The following is a 20,065-nucleotide window of genomic DNA, read 5'->3' as shown; positions in this document are numbered from 1 at the left end:
AAATAGGTTGTTATCTTGGTTTAAATTCCAGGGCAGAGCTAAACTGTATAGATTTAAGTTCCCTACCACAAAACACCACAAACAAACAAACTTAAAACAGTGTTCCCCACAGTTCTGGCCACTTCCGTTTTTCATCATGTTTGTTGTGTGTTCAGAGCCTGTGGCAATCACTCTCACTGGCTGTTCGAGGTAAGGCCTGTTTCTAATTTCCACTGTTGTTAAAACCACATCGACTGAGCTCATGTTATCTAATACTTCCTGAGCCCACCATGACAGAACAAGAGCTCAGACCCAAATCAATATCCACTGACTTTCTCTCACTTCATATTGCTCTCACTCCGTGTGTGTGTGTGTGTGTGTGTGCGTGCATATGTACATTATGTGAGAAAAGTCACAGCATCTTAATTTCTGCTTCAGAAACGGCGAGAAAGAATCAAGTCAGAAATCAGCACACCAACGAAGTACTACTCTTCCCCCTTTTTTGTTAATTCTGTGGGAATGTCCAGATTACAGACTCTTCCTCATTCCACACTACCAGCGCTCCCTCTGGGGAAATGCAAGCTGTCACAGCAGCGGAGAAGATCCAACTGTTGTAACTGCTGCGCCCAGAGGAGACACACAAAGAAACGCAGTGCGATTTCTGCCATTAAAGACAACTGCTGGACACACCCACATGAAGCATTTCCAAAGTGCAATGCTTTTGAATCCAAAGTAGGGTCATTAAACGATCTCTTTCCATGGTGAAAGAAGCAGACACTGTAGAGCGAGGTTAGTGATGCTCAAATCTACTGCCATTATCTTCAATCCGCAGGCTCCGGGCAGAGCCAGAGAAACAGCAAAAGCTTCACCCCACAACTTCCTGTCAATTCCCCTGCCTTATTATCTCTGAGAGAGATTCAGGAGTGTCTCTCTCACAAACCCAGTGGTTGATGGGACTGCACACACTCCAGGGTCATATTCCTACTTTGTTTAGATAATCTGTAGAGGAACTACAGTAGGAGATAGTGGCAGGGGAGAGGACAGTGTCCAAAGTTCACCTAAACCTAATGCTGATCCAACGGGGCTCTATAAAACCATGCAACAACACGTGTTCGAAACAGATACAAAACAAAGGTCAGGCATCAGCCGCTACGCCGTGCAAACGAAAAATCAAAGAATTACAAGAGACTTATGTAAAAATAACCCTGCTGCAATTTCATAAATGGCTCAGGATATGAATGATCTTTGCCTTTGTGATGACTCCCCTAACAAACGGGTGCCAAGACAACTGGAGGGAAACGACCGATTCCCACACAAAGTTAGCCGTGCCCTTACCGTCCACTAGGAGCGTGGGACCCTCCACTCCTCCTCCACCACTACTACCTCCCCCTCCTCCTCCCTCCACTGATCCTCCTGAAGAGCGAGACTCTCCTGAAGAACGAGATTCCCGCTTCCCACCATGCCTCCTGGAGCTTTTTCGGTCACACATGGGCCCTGCAGCGACTGTTCCTCCTTTCTCCTCTTCCTCACAGCATCAGGCTCATAGCCCTACCCCTACACGTCTGACCCTCACATCCACTTCTGCTAAGAGCTATAGGAGTGCTTCCGACGCTGCTTTTGTCTCCAAGTGTGGCCAATGATTCAGGCTGATGTTCCTGCTCTCCCTCGAGTGCCGAATGCCGAACTAAAGCCTTCGCTTTCTGCGGCTCCACTGTGCGGACATCACCCTGGTAAATCAATCCCCCTCATGTTACGTTTGTATCAATATTTATTCTGTACACAGTGCCATTCCACTCACCCTAAAGTGGAACACACAGGCCTAAAACGCAAGCACATACACAAACATGCGCACTGCATTGATCCAAATAGGGACTTGGTCGCTTAGAGGAGGGGCAAACCTATAACAGCAGTGTCGTATCTAATGAGAAACATGGACAATAAACAGATAGGTGTAGCAACCTGAAAGCAGCAAAGAAATGGTAAACAGTTTTTAAAAGTGGAGAAATTAGGGTGTAAAGTGCCTGGAAAAATTCATTGGAAAGGGTACTGCATAAAGTGGTCCCTCTAACCCTGAAAATGTCCTCTAGTGGACAGAGTCAACAATTGATTAGTCAGATCAATCAGCGTGGCCCTCAGCTGCTGTTGCTCACTCTGACGCACACCAAAGGGGGTCGGCTAGTGGGGCAATGACATCAAAAGCCCCACTGGTTCACAAAAACACACAAACATATCTGAGAGCAGCACCCATTTGCACACAGTGCAGCCCCAGGCCTGGCATTTCAGCCTCTTTCAGGGAATAAATGCAGTGACAGAGCGAGAGTAAGGCAGAGACACAGGAAGAGTCAGGGACAGATGGATTTAAAGACTGACCCAGACCCAGCCACCCAGGCCAGGTGGAGACTCAAGGGACAGTGACACCTTTGGTAAGTCTCTCCCTCCTCCATGACCTCATTTCTTGAACTATAGGTGCTGCTCTAGTCTAGGTATAATCTCCTTCAGCTCTCAGATACTTGGCAAGCTTCCACGGGCTGACTTTATGGATACAGTGTTGGTAAAGGTGCGGTTTTTAAGCAAATGTTCATGTGGCCTGGTGGGAACTTTAAAGACGAGACTTTAAAGAAAAAATCCAGGAGAGTTGACAAAAGAGGACTGATTTTACAGATGAAGATGAAGACACCGCCTGTAAAACACGGTCAAAATACAAATCAAATGCTTGTAGAGCAATCGGCAAATATTCAAAGAGTCTGGAGTCTGACCCTAGTCATCTCAAAGCGTGAATAAGCGCTGCATGAACGGATAATGCCGTTAGCATTAGTTCATAATTGAGACTGGCAGGAACAGCAGAACACTGGGACCCCAAAAAAGCGGGACACACTGACAGGTTTCCCAGGAGACAGACAGTCAGCTTCCCTGGAACTCCTGTATGACGCAGCCAACGCCAGGCAACAGCACAAACATTAAAAGATGAATAAAAAGGGCTTTGTACCCAGGATCTGTGTCTCGGCAGTCCCACATCAATCCATAAAACACAACAAGAGGTGCTAATCTAAACTAGATCGCCATATCACCCATATACAACAGTTTCTATTAAATCCAAATCTCTTTTTGATCCCATTACGAAAAACATCTATAAATTGTGCTCAGCCAATGAGTAATATTAACATTCAGAGAGCAAGATAATCAAAACAATGACATTTAATGGAAATTAAAGCAGAATTCTAAACTAAACACTCACTTGACAAGACTGACTTGACAAGACTTATCTAGCCTGGTGGATATATTATCCATAATCAAAGGTGAAGTATTCAAAAGGATAATTGGTTGATCGCACACACTCATTTTGGAGTCAGGCCAACACTTCCCTATATATCAGATGGAGAGGTAAAACCTTTAGACATGCAGGTTTCTCCACCCCCTTTGCTAAGCTCCACCTTCAACAGTTATGTCCAAACACTCACTGTGCCAGCAGCCTTAACCCACATAATGCCTCAGGTCGATCACTCACTCACTCCAGCAAGAGGCCTCGGACTCATCCTGGGACTGGTAGTGGCCGCCCTTCCCACCGCTAGAGTCTCCGAGACAGGGACTGGCCCGCTGGAACAGCCTTTCTGCCAATCTTTGCAGCGCTGACATGCTAGAGAGCCGTGAAAATAAGCGTGGCGTAGAGGCTTCCAACTTTGAACGGTTGCGTTTCCAAACTCTTTTTACGAAAACAGGAGTTAAGGTAATTTCTTGCACGAGACTGTTCTATTTTGACCTGTCTGAAGATTCGGAACTCAGGGCAGGCGGGGCTGAACCTTCTCCGTTTCCTTGCCTTCCTGTGCCGGGCTCACACACCCCGTTTCCTCCCGTGGGCTTCCTTGAACAGTCAGGGACTGCTGTTTCCACCACTGCCCGCCTTGAGGTCAACTCTTACTGTTGTATCTTGATCTGATCCACAGCATTAGATGCCACGTCGTCCTCTCTTGTTCGTGTACATGATAAAATATGTTCCTCCCCAGCGCGTGGCCCCGGATACCATCCAGCACCTGTCTCTGGGGATCAGGGCGATCCACCGGCGATAGAGCAGATATGGATGTGAAGCATAGCATGAATAAAGCCCCTCATTCCGACCAGAGGAGGGTGCGCTAAAACCCACCGCAAATTTTTTTTGCAACTGAATGTATCGAGCATATTCAAATGACATGCAGTCACATGCAAATAGAAATCCACTCTTCACACATAGATTCTAGCAGCAGCATGCCACTGAGATCCATTTCACACATATCTGTTTCACCGACACCAACTACGCCTTATGCAAGATGGGCTCAAGAGGGGCCTTGAAAGGTTTTTGACTTAGGAACAAACTGTGCATCAAATTTATTGCAGAGAACCTGTATACTTCGCAGATGAAAAATAACATGCACTTTGAACTTTTTTCCAACATCATTTATGTGTAAGAATTTGAATAATTCACTGAAAAGATAAAGACAACTACAAAAAATACATTTATATTTGTCATTTTAAAACCAGTTTGCTTCCCTCCATTATAGTTTTTCATCAGGATGTTGAATCACCTTTTAGCTTTTTTGCAGTCCATTAAATTATGCATAACAAATTAGGGTTGTGACTAGGGATGTAAAGATTCACTCGACTCACGATTCTGTGTTTAGATTACACAAGATTTTACAATATAATATTTAAGACACATTATTAATTAAATGTGTCATTTTATTATTGCTTGGACAGAATGCTGTACATTTCTTTGTGAAATTTAAATATAACTATAATAATAAACCAATATAGCACTTGCATATTATTGCTCTTTTGTTGGTTTTGATTGCTTCTATTGTCCTCATTTGATGCTTTGTATAAAAGTGTCTACTAAATTACAATTTGAATAGAATGTGAATGTAAATAAAACTAAATTAAAATGTTAAAACAAGACCCAAATCATATAAATAACAGAAAATAAATCTCTTCATATAAACAAAATAAGGCTTTGTCTGCCCTTTTTCCATTTAAAATTAGCAACCACTGCATTTTAATCATGATCCAAACTAGGGGTGCGCAATAACTATCGTCCGATAATTAATACGCATCTCGTCAGTAAAGCCGATTCTATAATCAGCGGTAAATTCCATCAGGTGTGTGATTTCACATAGAGCAGCTGTTACTACACAGAGCCGTTGTTAACTGAATAGCTGTGCAAATAAATGCTGATAATTAACGTGGATTTGCGCAGCTAAAGTCTTGAGTGAAGGCTGTAGGCCTAAGGCAGCTCGATAAGAGAGAGTAAAGCGCAGACGTGCTGTTCTGAAATGACGTTGGGAAAGGGACTTTGTTAGACCACCCTCTCCCATTCAAATACACCAGAGCTACCGATTGCTACCATGTTTTATTCAGGAATTTAATCCTGAGTGGCAAGAAATCTGGTTATGTCCGGTGGGAGAGAATGTAGACCTCCCTTTGCAAATACTGCAAAAAAAATTGAATGTGGTGATGACCTCAGCACTGCGGTCGGCATCTCATTACCATGGTAATGCATTTTCAAAAGTAGTCCCTCAATTAATATGATTTCATAAAAACAAACTGTTATTTTAAAGTTTCCAATCAAGTATATTATATCCCACTAAATGACACCACTCCAATTAAGCTCCTTAAATAAGATTCCTATTCATAATTGTTTCACATTCTGCTATGCACTAATACTTTCCAACACTTCAACTGCTTTGGCTGGGGTGGTTGTATGAAAACTTTCATCCAGATTTTTATTTAATAGGGGTGTGGGGTTCTATGATATATAGCCATGTCATATTTTTATATGGATGGGACGATACATCGATTCGTGGATTGATTCCGCAACTTTCTGAATGCATCACAATACTTTCTGGTGTCAATTCTGAGCTTAGTTTTTAAGTAATACTTTGGACATAACAACAGAGAAAAACTAGTATCATAAAACAAAATTCTAAATAAATTATGACTGAACGAAGAACGTTTGATCCCACTGAATACCTATGACATCAGATGAATTTTATATCGAGGCAGCAAAACAACTAAACTCTGTTGTGTCTAACAAGCACTTCGAAGTAAGTTCTACCTTGCTTAACGCTGTATGTTCTATTTACTTCATGCCATCCAATCGCCCTCACATGAGGAGAGTACTGTGTCAGTACCGTGGTAAACGGCATTACAGCAACGTCACTACCAAGTGAAACTTTTTATATTACCTTGTAATTATTATTCTTTTTTTTTTTAAACGCCACCCATCCCTTGTGGGCAAAAAGCGCTTATAAAATGAAGGACTATCCTAGAGACATCGGATGCTGAGATTCAAAACTCACAAGAAAGCAGAAGCAAAGCAAACTTTTGCAACAGGAAAAGAGAGAAAGCAAAGAGATTGCATCGCCTGAAGATGCAGACAGGAGGCCACACACAAAGTGGTCTTGTTCATAACAGTGGTCATCACATGATGTTCAAGAGACTGCTCAGCATCAACACTCCAGGCTGGCTGGATCACACAGGCTGCATCATATGACTCCGCCTCCATGACTTTACCAGCCCGCACCTCCTCCTCCCAATGTTCACATCGGTTCCCAAGTGCTCTCTGAAGACTCATGGCAGGCCTGTGTTTATGTTTCGGGTCCTCTTCACTCACATCCCCCTCATAAATACAGTTATTGCTGGTTTGACCTTTGGGGTCAGAGATTCCTTTCTCATGAAACCCACTGTGGCTCCTCTTCTCAGCTGTTCCTGGAACATGCTTCCATTTATGATATGTAATCGTTGTGCTATAGAGGCTCAAATGGGCGAGGACACCAGGCTAATTAGCTTAGAGATAAATTCGATTTATTGAGGGACAGAATAAACTGATATCTAAGAAGAGAACTGCACCTATGAAGACTGCCTGTGACTTTATTATAGTTTATCGGCAGTTCATTGTTTCAACTGCCAAATTAGCAAACACTTAGTTTGAGAGCTATAGTTCTAAATCTTACAGCTATTGTTCTCTAACAATAATAGTGACAGGACATAGCAAGAAGGGCTGGGTGGTATATCGATTTTACGCTATATACCAATATTTACTTTATAAGCTATTCGAAATGAGGCAATACTGTTTATATCAATATACAGTAGTTTAATAATAATGTGACAAGCTTCATATTAAGGGCTTTAAAAACTGGTAAGACATATCATTTTGCGTACCATCTGTAAATGTTAGAAAGCCATGGAAATATTTAGCATGAGCTTCTGCTTTGGGATTCTCTGCTAAACTTCACAGACTTCAGTGAACGAGCGCCGCCTCGCACATGCGCGCCAAACAGACAGAGCTCAATTAAATAGGAGTGCAATAATTCTGACTAAAATACACATTTCGCTGAAATATTTGTAGTTGGACAATAAATGTGACATGTAGAATTTTAAACTTACAAGTAAGTCTATTTTTATGATCGCACTGACTGTAAAGTGACTAACGTGGTAATGGACAAATGGACTGATAATCAAATTATCCTAACACATTTTTTTATTTTTAGTTTAGTGAACTTAGCTTCTGTTTTAAAAGCCTTATTATTTTTTTTAGATTGCAATGTTATAATGTTAGAATAAAATGTACTTTGAAACACATAGTATAAAGGCTTACATGGTTACAATCACTTTATTTATTTTCATAGCCTTTAATATGTACCGTTTTGTTGGATAAAATTTGGCGGTAAGTGAAATATATATTAAATACAGATTTTTTTTTTTTTTTTTAAATACAAAAACAAAAAAAGAATAACATATGGACTTGCAAAGACTAAGGGATCCAGTCTTAAAATGAAAAGTTCTTTGTTGGCATCTATGGCTCCATGAAGAATGTTCCATTGGTTCCATTGAACCTTTACACTTTGTGGAAGTGGAAAGAGGTTCTAAGGTGTTCTTTACACTAAAGGGCCTTTCGCACTGCTTTAGAACTATAATTGATCAAATTTAATTGAACTATAAAAAATAAGTTTAGAAAAAATAAAACTGAATAAAAAAAGCAATAAAGAACAAATCAAAACAGAAAAAAAATCCTTCAGCTTTGCTGCGCCCCTCAGTTTGGGAACCACTGCTTTATTATTTTAAATGGATACATTAATCATGTTTATTATATATACTTTTTTATTAAAGTGGAAATCAGTTTACAGAATAAGAAACATGACCGAATGCTTCACTTCCACTTTAAAGGGATATGTGTTGCTTATTTTTATTTATACTATTTAAATTTTTGTGCAATTACAATTACAAAAAAAACCTTCTGCAGTGTTTACATAATGTTTATTACTGCAAAGAATTAATTCAAATAGAGGTTTAATTTCATGACGTTGACTTCAAAATGCACCTAAATTTTTAGCATTTTGTTTTTCTCTATACATTTCATCATTGAGGATTTCTTTTAAAAAAAAAGTCTAAAAATTTCATCTCTCGTGTCTCCTTCTCGTGAACCCAGTCTCGTGTCGTGTCTCATCTCGTCTCGAGGGACAAGCGTCTCGTCACACCCCTGCTACTTACGTCACGGTAGTACCAGTTGTGCTGGTTAGACCCAGATCCGGAGTAGGACCTAATTTGGTTCTCGAAAAAAAGGCAGTCCGGTACTAAAAATCGCACCCAGTTCCTGCGTGGCGAAAATATTCTAGCTTGGCACTATAATGTGACATGAAAAACCAAAGGCAGTCAGCATAACTGATGTTGAACCTAGCACAATGTCTTCATGTGGCATACTCGAATATAGGCCCCTGTGCAACAACAAATGAGATCTGAGATCTGCAATAGAGCTGAAGATTATCAGTAAATAAAGAATCCTCCAAGACTTATGGACTAGATCCATAGTGCTTTTTGATAACGGTGGAGATTAACAGCCCTAGGTGTCCATTCTCTGTATGGAGCAGCTCTGACATAATTCAACATTCATTAAGAAAGGAAATGCATACAGATTTTGATGACTTAAGGCCTACGTCTAAATTTGTTTTCCTGCATTAACAGACACAGAATGAATGCAAAATTATTGCAAGAGGCTGGAGAGATTCACCAAAACTTCCTGACAATCTCATGTTTACACACTAGAATCCTTGAAAACGCTTCCCTAGACCCACTCACAAGCCATTTCTCATGCAGAAAACACAAACCAATTTTCATATTTTTGCACCGTTGCATCAAGCACGCTTAACTGAGTGAATTTCTAGAGAAGCAATAATATCTTCTAAATCTAGGAGGTATTGATGTTTTTTAAGAGGTCATTAACTGGTTATTACTAGTTGCAGTAAATATAGCAAAACTTAAATTTTGATCCTTAATATGCATACCCAAGAACTTCTTTGGACATCTTTAAAGGCCATTTTCTCAATATTTTCACATTTATTGCAACCTCTAATTCCAGATTCTCAGATAGTTGTATCTCAGCCAATATTCTCCTATAAGAAATCTTATTCAGCTTAAAGATGATGTATAAATCTGTCAACTAACATCTCATAGCAGTCAGTGAAAGTGATTTAAGAGGGCAGGCCTTTATTAGAAGATCATATAGGATCCAGAGATATTTAAAGGAAAATTAATATATACACAATTACACATCGCATTGTTAACAACATCTTAGGATTTTCCTCCAGTGGAGCACAGAAAGACGTTATGAGGAGACAGCCTCAGTCACTATATCTGTAAATATTCTGAAAGTTAATAAATGTGACACTGTCATCTTCCTTTGAGCTCCACAGAAGAAAGTGAAACAGGTTAACAAGGACATGGGTACGAGTAAATAAATAGCGGTTTTGCCATTTTTGGGGTGAACTAACGTTATACCTTTTAACCTTTATACATTTAACTATGACTTCAGACCATGCAGGTCATTCATTCAGTGGAAATGACTGGATGAGGAGCTGCTTCACTGTACATCGAAGCCCAGCCGGAGAGAAGTAAACACACGAGCACTCACCGCTCTCCATCTCGTTGCCCTTGTTCTTGGCGGTGGGCGCGTTGCCCATGATTGCAGGCCAGGTACAACAGATCTAAATCGACTTTTTTTGACGCCAACTGTCTTCAGACTCCGTCTCCTTACTGATCATACGATGTCTGCGTCCGTTGCACTAGCTATGTCCGATCATAACTCGCTGGATCACAGTAACGTTACGCTGTCAGATCAAATGAATTCTGGAGGTTGATAGAAGCTGGTTAGTTGGTTAGCTAGCTAGCGAGCGCTAGCTGCTAGCTAACAGTAGCTGTCTGGTTGCAGAGCTTCGGTTTCGGTAACGTCTCTCAGCTCTCCTGGGTCGGGTCCGCTGAAATAACACCAAGAGCCCGTCTTCTTCTCCTTCTCTCGCTCCTCTTCCTCGCTCTGCTAACCCTGAGCGAGGCCCTCGACTTTCCTCTCGAGCGCCACGAGCACTTGTTTTCAACCGTCCGCGCGCGGGTCCAGTCGCAGCACGCCGACTTCGCTGCACCTTTTCGATAGCCTGGTCGTTTGCTTGTTTGTGTTGATGAAGCGATCCGGTCGTGTGCACTATGTAGCTCGCATAATTCGACAGTCAGAGCCCTTCCATTAATCCTCAATCCACAGCTACAGGGAACTCCTGCTTCGGCGAGAGCTACGCGGTGTCCATTGGCCGTTACGCTTGTGACGCGCTAGCAGAGCGCGCAGCTGATTGGACAAGACCTCAGCAATCCAACGAAGGGAGAGCGACGATAGGCCAAACGCTGTCAATCTGCAGGATTTTAATCCCACCCCCGCAAACTGACAAATAACGTCATCTATGTTCATTTCATTAAGAGTTTTCTGTTCGCGTTCAGTCTGTGTAAACGGGCGCGGTGTTTTGCTTTTTCAATACAGAATCGGTTTCATTCATAATCCTTTGGTGATCCTCCGCGGTGTGTTTCTTAGCGAAATGGCCGCGCGGACCCCTCCCGCTGGACTAATCCGTGATAGGCTGTGTGACGTCAAGACGGTCTATTTTTAGAATGTTGGTCAGAATTTGAAAACGCGAACACCCGACGTCTTCAGAATATTAACACGAGGACTGTCTTCTGCAAAACAACCACGCTGAGGTCATATACACAGGTATATGCATTGCATTTGGCCAACTAACGTTAATGCACTTGCTTGGTTACAACGAACGGATTTATTCGTGCAAATCATGTATGAACAGGTTGCGTGCTTTACGGTGCATTTCAACCGCAAATGCATTAATGCCGTTCAAGAACATAAAGAGGAGCAAATCCACCATTTGACACTGATGCTAATAAAAAACCTAAAAGACTGCTTTGAGGTCTGGTCACAGATGCTGCAATAGTCCACGTTTCCAAGCAACAAGCGGCTTGTGTCACTCCAAACATGGTGAACTCCTGCATAATACATCACAGCGGCTTTTTATGAATGAAAAGGCTGCACAGCTGGATCCACTCAAATCAAAAGTAAAACGACTTCAGTGACCATGATCACGTAACAAAACATTTATTTCATTTCATGATATTAAAAAAAAACATATACACAATATAATACAGTCCCACCTACAAAAATATTGTCCGCTGCAACCTTTTGCACAAGTTTTTCTTATGGCGTATGTTAAATGAATAATGCATTGACATCTTATCTGTTGAGCTGATTTTCCATCCCCTTTCGGTCTGAGGAAGGATTGGTTGTGGATCAAAAGGCTGATGGCATTAGATGCATCACATCCTATAATACCCGAATCATGTCTTAGATTCATGACTCACCAGCTCTCCGTTCATGTTTCGAACCGAAAAGCAAACATGTTTATTGCATACCAAAGGATTTGGCATTATCATGCTCACCACTGATTTGTTTCGAATAGGTGTGAAGACTGTAAGACAATTAGATTGATTTGTATTTCTAATGTGTTTGAATGATCCCGCCTCTCCTCCACAGTGTCCAGATTGACCTGAGCTCACGGATGAGCCTTGAGATGTGAGGATTATTCACAGGAGCCTGCGTCACTACAAACAGTCCATGGAGTTGTCTGGCACCAGGCCGAGTGGAGGTGCTTTTCCCGGAGTGCAGGATGGGGGCAGCATGGCATTGGGTGCAGGGTCCACATTCTCTGAATCCTCCATTTTCTCAGCACATCCCTCCCAGTTTATGTGAAATCTGGTTACACGTGGGTTGGAAGCCAGAATGTTCCTCTGGAGCTGAAAGCAAGCAGATGAAAAGGGCTTTGAATACACACTTTAATTTTACAGGGATGCAAATTCATCAGGGATGGGAAAAAGTGATGGTAATACAACACCCCCCTAGGGAAAAGTTGTAAAACATATCTTCACAAATTTTTATTTACAATCAATTTTAGCATGTTGTCTCAGGCCACATTAACACTTCTGTTTTTATAGAAACCATTCAATGTTAATAAAAGCCTGTTTCTGCCGCAGAATAACAAAAATAAAGGTAATTGCAACATTTTATCTGTCGTTTTGCACGCAATTCAGCGATAAGTCAGATATGCGAGATATACACAATATAATTATTTTTTTCTAATTCTTTGGCAGAAACAGGCTTCTATAAACATAACTATAAAATAATAAAAATTGTGTAATTGTTTTTATTTGATTACATTTCATACCTTTATTATACAAATGTTTATTATTTTACAAAAAATGTTATTTTGTTCATTTAAATCTCAAAGCACTGCAAGTTAAAGAGCCAGTAAGATGAAAATTCTAAGCTTCCTATCAGTGTTTATAAGTCCTGTACAATAGGTTTAAATCCATCCAAGGTTAAAAAAACATTGTAATTTTGTCAAAATATCATTTTAAAATTACCTCAATTCTCAGAGATCCCCAAACGGTTCGCGCAAAGCTGTTCAAAAGATTAAATTTCCTTAAACCCCACCTTTCGGTTGCATACTGTGTTCTGATTGGTCAACTAACATAGTTAGGTTTGATTGGTTGTTCTGCACACACCTCCACGGTAAACTATGCGTTAGCATCTGTTTGGGGTGAATTATGTCTTATTCCTATCATCGCGAAGCAAACAGTAAAATAAAAAACTTGAACAGTCTCGCTGCTTTTTCTTCTGTGTGGGTGTTTTCTAGCCGCACGCTTCAGTTTGAATCTGAATAGCGCGTTCAGCGCGGGGGCGTGGTCACATTAGATATAAGGAAGGGAGACATGAAAAACAGACATCGCTTTTTTTTTCATATGGAGTACTTTATCACAGAATATCTGTTTTCGGCAGCACTTGTTTAATTTTAAAGTAGACATGTCAAGCTTCTATAGATATCTCTCTCATGTCTCTTCGTTGAGTATTCACGGAGTTACACTTCATTTTAATTACGTTTTTGTACATGACGATCAGCGCAGAGAAAGGCTGCAGACAGCACACATACTGATAAGACGCTCGGGAGAAAACAAACACATAACTTCATAATCATACTTCGCGTTGTGATTCGGAGATGCTCATTGTTCTAAATAAAGTTGATAATGAACCCTCTTTTATGGCCAAACGCTTTGAAAATCCTGCTGTACTCACAGAGATTAGAAAAGCAGTCATCAGTGAAATGTTGTGAACACAACAAGGATTTGTTGTACTGCTCTGGTATTGTGGTAAAAATTAATTTTAGCCATTGGTTCTTCTGATCTTCATTCTTTGGCAGTGAAAATAAAACAAACTTGCCTTTACAATTAAAAACACACTGTCTCCTCGACATGACGCTATCACACCAACCGTTTCTCTCAAGACGGTAGGCGGAGATTATTATGGAAAGTGCTCCTAGTGACGTACATAGAGATGGGCAAAAGATTTGAAATCTATAACGACTCGTTTCAGCGATTCAGAGTCGACTTCTTACTTTAGAAGCCAATAACTTTATAAATCGTGTACTTTTTGGTTTAATTATTTTGCACATTGTTTACACTGATGGACAGCTACATCATACACTGTAATACAGGTAATTTTTGATTTCCCATCTGTGTGGCTCTTTAAGGTAATCCTCATAATAGTCCACACCTTTTATGCACCATTTTTATTAGAATTGATACTAAGGAGTGATATTATGCACTACTCAAATGAACTTCAGTTGTATATTTCACACGTTTTATTCAGATAAGATACTTCTTAATAAAACTATTAAAGCCCAATTAAATAGCTTTACGAGTACAGTGTTCGTTCCTGTATTGCTGTACACCATATAAAACAGCAAGTTGGGGCCAGATTTATTTACTTTACATTAATGCATTTAGCAGACGCTTTTTATCCAAAGCAACTTACAGTGCATTTAGGCTATAGATTTTTTTCTTTTTTACCTGTATGTGTGTTCCTTGGGAATTGAACCCACAACCTTTTGCCCTATTAACGCAATGCTCTTCCACTGAGTCACAGGAACACTTCTACAGATATACAGTATTGAATCAGTTTTTAAAATAACCAATGACCTTTAGTTTACATAGCAGCCATTCATTTTCTACTTGCTATTAATAGTTTAAAACAGGTGTTATTGAAGTCAACAGTCTTTTTTTCCTTATTATAACATATCCAAGCTAAATGGCTTATTAAGTGAGATTTGTGTTTCCATTTATCAGAGATTGATTGGATCATAGAAAAGTGGCCGTTGCAAGATAAACACAGTGAAAGTGTGCAGTCAGTTGTGGAGTGACAGGTTGTTAGAGAAAAAAAAAAGGATGTTCATGGATAAATCATTTACCATAAACACTGCAAGATTCCTTTACCTTTACAATTTTGATTTCATGGTGACTTTAAGGGGAGGGACTATCTTATTCTAAATTGCATTTTTGGCCAACAATTTATAGTAAACTTGTGAGTGAAAAATTAGATTATATTTTTTGGTTTCATTTTTGTTATGTTTCCTATAGCTTTAACACAGACAGATTAAAAGCGGCAAAACTCCAGAGTGTTAGAAACATAGTGACATACCTGTCCATAATCAGGTTTGAGGGGTGGATTCTCACGAAGCTCAGTGTCCGTGTACTCATTGTTAACGTAGTAGCCAATGCGTATGAACTCCTGTCCTCTGTATGTGCATGTGATCAGAACAACAGTGACACCCACAGCATCACTCTCAGGTATTAGGGCAGGGTTTGGGGCATCTGCCTGTCGCATGAAAGACAAAAATATCATAACAGAAAGTAATGAGGGAAAGAAAAGTATTTAGAACACACGCATGACTCTAACTGGGTGTAACTGCAGGAGAAGTGCAATAATTGGCTTTCTGTGTGTACATTTAATATATAACATTACAGGAATAGTTCAGCAATAAACCACACTCATGTAGTTTCAAATGCACAACACACAAAAAAGACGTTTACTCAAGTTCTGCTAGCTTAAGTGAACTACCCCTTTGATTTTAGTCCTTATATTATATTAAAGAGGTTTGAGTCCTGAAAATGTACAGGTGCGGTTGACACACCCATAAATAACCGAAATATGTGAATGCAGCCGTATGAACAACTCAAATACAGGACTGACAACTTTATTCTGTTGCTGTGTGTCAAACATGTAATCTTAATAAATAAATCTCAATTATAGTTGTGATGGGATTGTGGCTATAAAAGTACTAATGAAATGCAAAAAAAAGTTACATTAAAGGGGTCATATGACGTTGCTTGAAAAAGAACATTATTTTTTATAATGCAATATGTTTATGCAGTTTAAGGTTCAAAAAACACATTATTTTCCACATAATGTACATTTTTATATGCCCTGCCTTTCTGAAGCGCATCAATTTTTATAAAGCTCATCAGTCTTAAAAGCATGGATTGGACAGCTATCCAGTGCCTTGTGATTGGCTGAATACCTCAAGCGTGTGACTAGAGGTTGACCGATTTTTGACATTTTTAATTATTATTATTGGCATTGACCGATTGTGCTGCAAATATAGGCAGGCGCACTGGCGGGCAGCAAAGCATTGTTATGGGCCTCCCTCTGAGGCTGCGTGAGAGACGGAGCAGCTCACACTCTATGACACATAATGACTTATACTTATTTTTACGCATTGCGTATCACACAGTGTAAACATAAAACCATGTTGTGATCGGAGAAACGTCCAGCAAGTGCTACTCTACACTGCTCAAAACTCGTGTTTGAATCATCAATGGCAAATTCTTTAAATATGAAAACATACTTAAAAACTCATAATCAAAACAGCTGGCACTGTAGTCTACTCTCCCAGGATCAGGAAACAGTGCTTCACAAAATGCGTTGCACATACACAAATATTTGGGTTGAACTGTTCTGGAACAACGTTGTATATATAACCTGACCACTCATTTCTAGTCGTGTCCTCTTTTGGAAGGCCAAACAAAGTTGTTTGGCTTTCACAACGAAATGCACGGTGTCTTCAGAGCATGATGGCAGCAGCAACAATTCTACAGCAAAATCAAAGTTTCTTTGCGTAAACATTTGGGCGGTGTAATGCTAATCTTTCCACATCATGATGACATAGACATCTGGGGGCGTTTAAACAAGGCATTTTAGGAAGGCATGGACGAGTCTAAACTTTTATAAAGAATATCTCTTTTCATCGTTTCCCACAGCCTTACACTGCATTTGTGAGGAACTTCCTGCTCAAAGAAAAATAAAAAATTCAAATAAATTAAAATAAATAAATTATAATCAAATCCATTTTCTGCCAGCAGGAGGCGCATTTAGAGTGGGAGAGAGGCATTAGATAACATGCAAGATGAAATGAAAATTTCATCTTAAATTTTCTGAAGACAGTCGGTTTCCTTCAGAAATACAGTGATATAAAAACACCCGCACCGGTTTTTGATTTTTAAAATGTGTAGTGCTCATGTTTATTCAACAAAGTCAAAGCCTTTTGGAAAATCAATTTGTGGCGGACAATTTTGATATCAGTCTTTACAACTTTAGGGATCTTATCTATGCACAAACAGCTTGTAAAACTCCAAAGAGAAAGGAAAACTTAAATAGTACAAATAAAAATAAAAAAAGAAGAAAGGAAACCTTAAAGGGGGGGTGAAATGCTCGTTTTCACTCAATATCCTGTTAATCTTGAGTACCTATAGAGTAGTACTGCATCCTTCATAACTCCAAAAAGTCTTTAGTTTTATTATATTCATAAGAGAAAGATAGTCTGTACCGATTTTTCCCGGAAAAAAACGACAGGCTGGAGGCGTGACGTGTGGGCGGAGCTAAAGAATCACGAGCGCGAGTAAGCTTTTGCGTTGAGAGCGTCTGGAAGCTGTGACACAGATCCAGAGGCTGAAATTTAACAAGAGCAGCATCAGCAAAGGCGTCTCTATGTGGTATGTACTAAAACTGTACTAAAACTGATATTTGCTTAGCGGTTTTGGAAAATGACTAAGTTCCACTTTATGTCGTCTTTTTTTTTATTTATTTTTTAAGCTGTACATGTGGAAAGTGCAGTTTGATGACAACATCGCATGTTGTTTACTTGATGTGCTTACGCGCTGATAGCTAAGTTAACAACACAGAGATATTTGAAGCAGTTTAACTCACCGCATGCGGTTCCAACACACGATCGTGACCCTTTTTCGTTGGGACTGCATTATCCTTAAGAAATAAACGATGTGCAAACCCGGCGTCAAACTGGGCCTTGTTTGTAAAACAAGCATCTTCGAAATGCAGGGAACAAACAAAAACACTTGCACAACTCCGCTGATGCTCTGTAAAAATAAACTCCATCCACTGGTCCCTTAATGCGGTTTTTTTTTTTTTGGTAATCTGTGCAGGGTTGTCTTGCCCTGGCAACCAAAAACACACTTCTTTTGTGACTTTTCGCGACGCTCTCGCTCTGATCAGTGAAATGTGTGCTCTGCCTCGCTATACGGGAGCGCGCGCTCTTCCGGCAGAAGTGTCCTTAGGACCCATATAAGGAAATTCCGCTCCATCTAACGTCACAGAGCCATACTCGAAAAAAAAAACTGTCCGAAACTTGTGACAAACCGGAAGGAGTATTTTTGGAACAAAAATATTCCTTCAAATGTACAAATTAATTTTTGAAACTTTGTCCATGTTTAGCATGGGAACCCAACTCTTTAACAGTGTAAAAAACTCAGTATGCATGAAATAGCATTTCGCCCCCCCTTTAAAATTGCATGATTTGACCCTTTAAGCAGATGCAACACTTTGAAAATAGCTCATTTATACCTTATTTGCGTCATTTACAAAGTAGAATTTTACTAGAATATATTTTACTGTTGATGATGATAATGTGTGTTGTGATCTCACCTGAAACACGAACATATGTCGGCCTGCAGGAACTGGACCAACCAGGACAGAGTCAAGAGTCTGATCATGCTCTTCACTTTCTGCTGAGCCCACGTAAATAATCTTCCATTCAAGATCTATAACAGAGAAAACAGTTACATGTTTATGCAAAAGATCAGACTATTTGTCCAGCATAATGTGTTATTAAACAATCTTTCCTTCTTCCAAAAACATTAAAAATCTTACTTTTCGTCTGTAGTGTATGCTATAGTTTTGTTTTTTTTCTTAATGGTTGAAGACATTTATTTATTCTGAAAACCTTTTTTTTTTTTTTTGCAACAATTTATTTGTGAAAAACTAAAGTCCAGTTGTAAAGAAAATAAATCTAAATAAAGAAATTAAGAATCCTTTAAAAAATATATTCTGATTTCCAAAAATATATATTAAGCAGCAAAACTGTTTTCAGCACAATAATGAGAAATGTTTCTTTAGCAGCAAATCGGCACATTAAAATGATTTCTGAAGGAGTGACTCTGAAGACTCGAGTAACGATGCGGAAGATTCAGATTTGATCACAGGAATACATTAAAATTGAAAATATATTCAAATAGAAAACACCTATTTTGAATTTAAATAAATTTAAATAAGTTTAAATATAAGTTTTACAGAAATATTAACGATTCTACATGACAACAATGTAGCACAGTGGACATTTACTGATATGTACCCTGGAGCACAAAACCAGTCATAAGTAGCACAGCTATATTTGTAGCAATAGCAAACAATACATTGTATTGGTCAAAAAAAAATTATGCCACAAATCATTACGATTTTAAGTAAAGATCAGATTTTGTAAATTTCCTAAATAAAATATATAAAAACTTGAAACGTTTTATTAGTATTATCCATAGCTAATGACTTTATTTGGACAACTTTAAAGGTGATTTTCTCAATATTTAGATTTTTTTTTTTTTTTGCACCCTCAGATTCCAGGTTTTTAAATAGTTGTATCTCAGCCAAATACTGTGCTATCATTACAAATATATATCAATAGAAAGCTTATTTATTCAGCTTTCAGATTATAAAAAAAGACCCTTATGACTTGTTTAGTGGTCAAGGGTCCCATTGGAGATATTTGAATAGTAATACCATCATGATGTATGTTAGCAGTTAATTACTTGCATTTTTTTTTCTTAGAAATAACGTACACACAACAATAGAAAACGACAACTGTTGATGAAGAGAGACGATTTGCTTGGTTTTAACCATAGACTGTATAAAACAGGTTTGAGGTGAGAAGCACAAAGGATAAGTTACAGCTCAGCTTCCTCGCACGCTGCAATCACCCGCCATTCTGACGTCATCTGGAGGAGCTTAGCGCGTTAGCTAGCAAGCTAACGAATACTGAGAAAATACACTAAACCTAAATTCAACTTTAACACTCACCCTCGGGAAGATCCTCCATGCACTCAAACGTTACTTCGAACTGAAACGGGTTTCCAAATGGACTCGGGTTGTCCAGGACACCTACATTTAGCACTTGCACTTTTGCCATAGCGCTAGCGTGTCAGAAGTAACACGGAAATTTACCCCAAAACAACGCAAGGCCGATAAGCCGAGAACAAGTTCAAATACTCAACAGACGTTTCTAGTAAAACTCTCAGAAGGTTTGGTTTCACTTCTTAACTGGCGAGCTTTTAGCCCGACACCATATATTATACTGTTAAAGCAGGAGAATAGAGAAGTCTAAGCTGTCTCTCCTCTCAAATTAAAAGGAGAAAGAATTCAAAATATGACCTAAAGTAACGTACAGACGTAAAACACCTATGATTTCACGATACCCGTCACTTCTACTGACAATACAACAATACGAGTAGCGTTGTCTCCCGCCAGAGTGTTCAGACAGCTCCAGCGCGCGTCAGGGAGAGCGGA

General features: G+C 39.5%; 2 protein-coding genes and 1 long non-coding RNA gene across 4 annotated transcripts in view; 1 reads left to right on the top strand and 2 right to left on the bottom strand.

The window, feature by feature from the left end:
- The window catches only part of LOC127952862 (cAMP-dependent protein kinase catalytic subunit alpha), a 19,064-nt gene extending 8,181 nt beyond the window's left edge, over positions 1-10,883 (bottom strand). Inside the window, exon 1 of one of the 2 annotated variants that reach the window (XM_052551717.1) lies at positions 9,914-10,883. In XM_052551717.1, coding sequence (XP_052407677.1) covers positions 9,914-9,962 — 49 coding nt within the window. In that variant the 5' untranslated portion in view covers positions 9,963-10,883. Of the gene's footprint in view, positions 1-1,314; positions 1,693-9,913 lie in introns of those variants that run through there. The other variant, XM_052551716.1, reaches the window with a different exon arrangement.
- On the top strand, positions 2,212-12,985 carry LOC127952878 (uncharacterized). The gene is made up of 2 exons (XR_008153064.1): positions 2,212-2,402; positions 11,861-12,985. It is a non-coding gene; the product is annotated as an uncharacterized LOC127952878 (long non-coding RNA).
- Positions 11,410-20,065, bottom strand: LOC127952874 (histone chaperone asf1b-A). Its single transcript, XM_052551729.1, has 4 exons — positions 19,580-20,065; positions 18,155-18,270; positions 14,858-15,034; positions 11,410-12,120 (listed from the first exon to the last, which is right to left on the bottom strand). The coding sequence occupies exons 1-4, from the start codon at positions 19,686-19,688 to the stop codon at positions 11,929-11,931; spliced, it is 594 nt and encodes a 197-aa protein (XP_052407689.1). The 5' UTR covers positions 19,689-20,065; the 3' UTR covers positions 11,410-11,928.

Source organism: Carassius gibelio, chromosome B3, assembly GCF_023724105.1.
Source record: "Carassius gibelio isolate Cgi1373 ecotype wild population from Czech Republic chromosome B3, carGib1.2-hapl.c, whole genome shotgun sequence".
Lineage (NCBI taxonomy): Eukaryota > Metazoa > Chordata > Actinopteri > Cypriniformes > Cyprinidae > Carassius > Carassius gibelio.
Note: the sequence above shows the minus strand (reverse complement) of the source record. Positions and strands in the feature narration are given on the sequence as shown.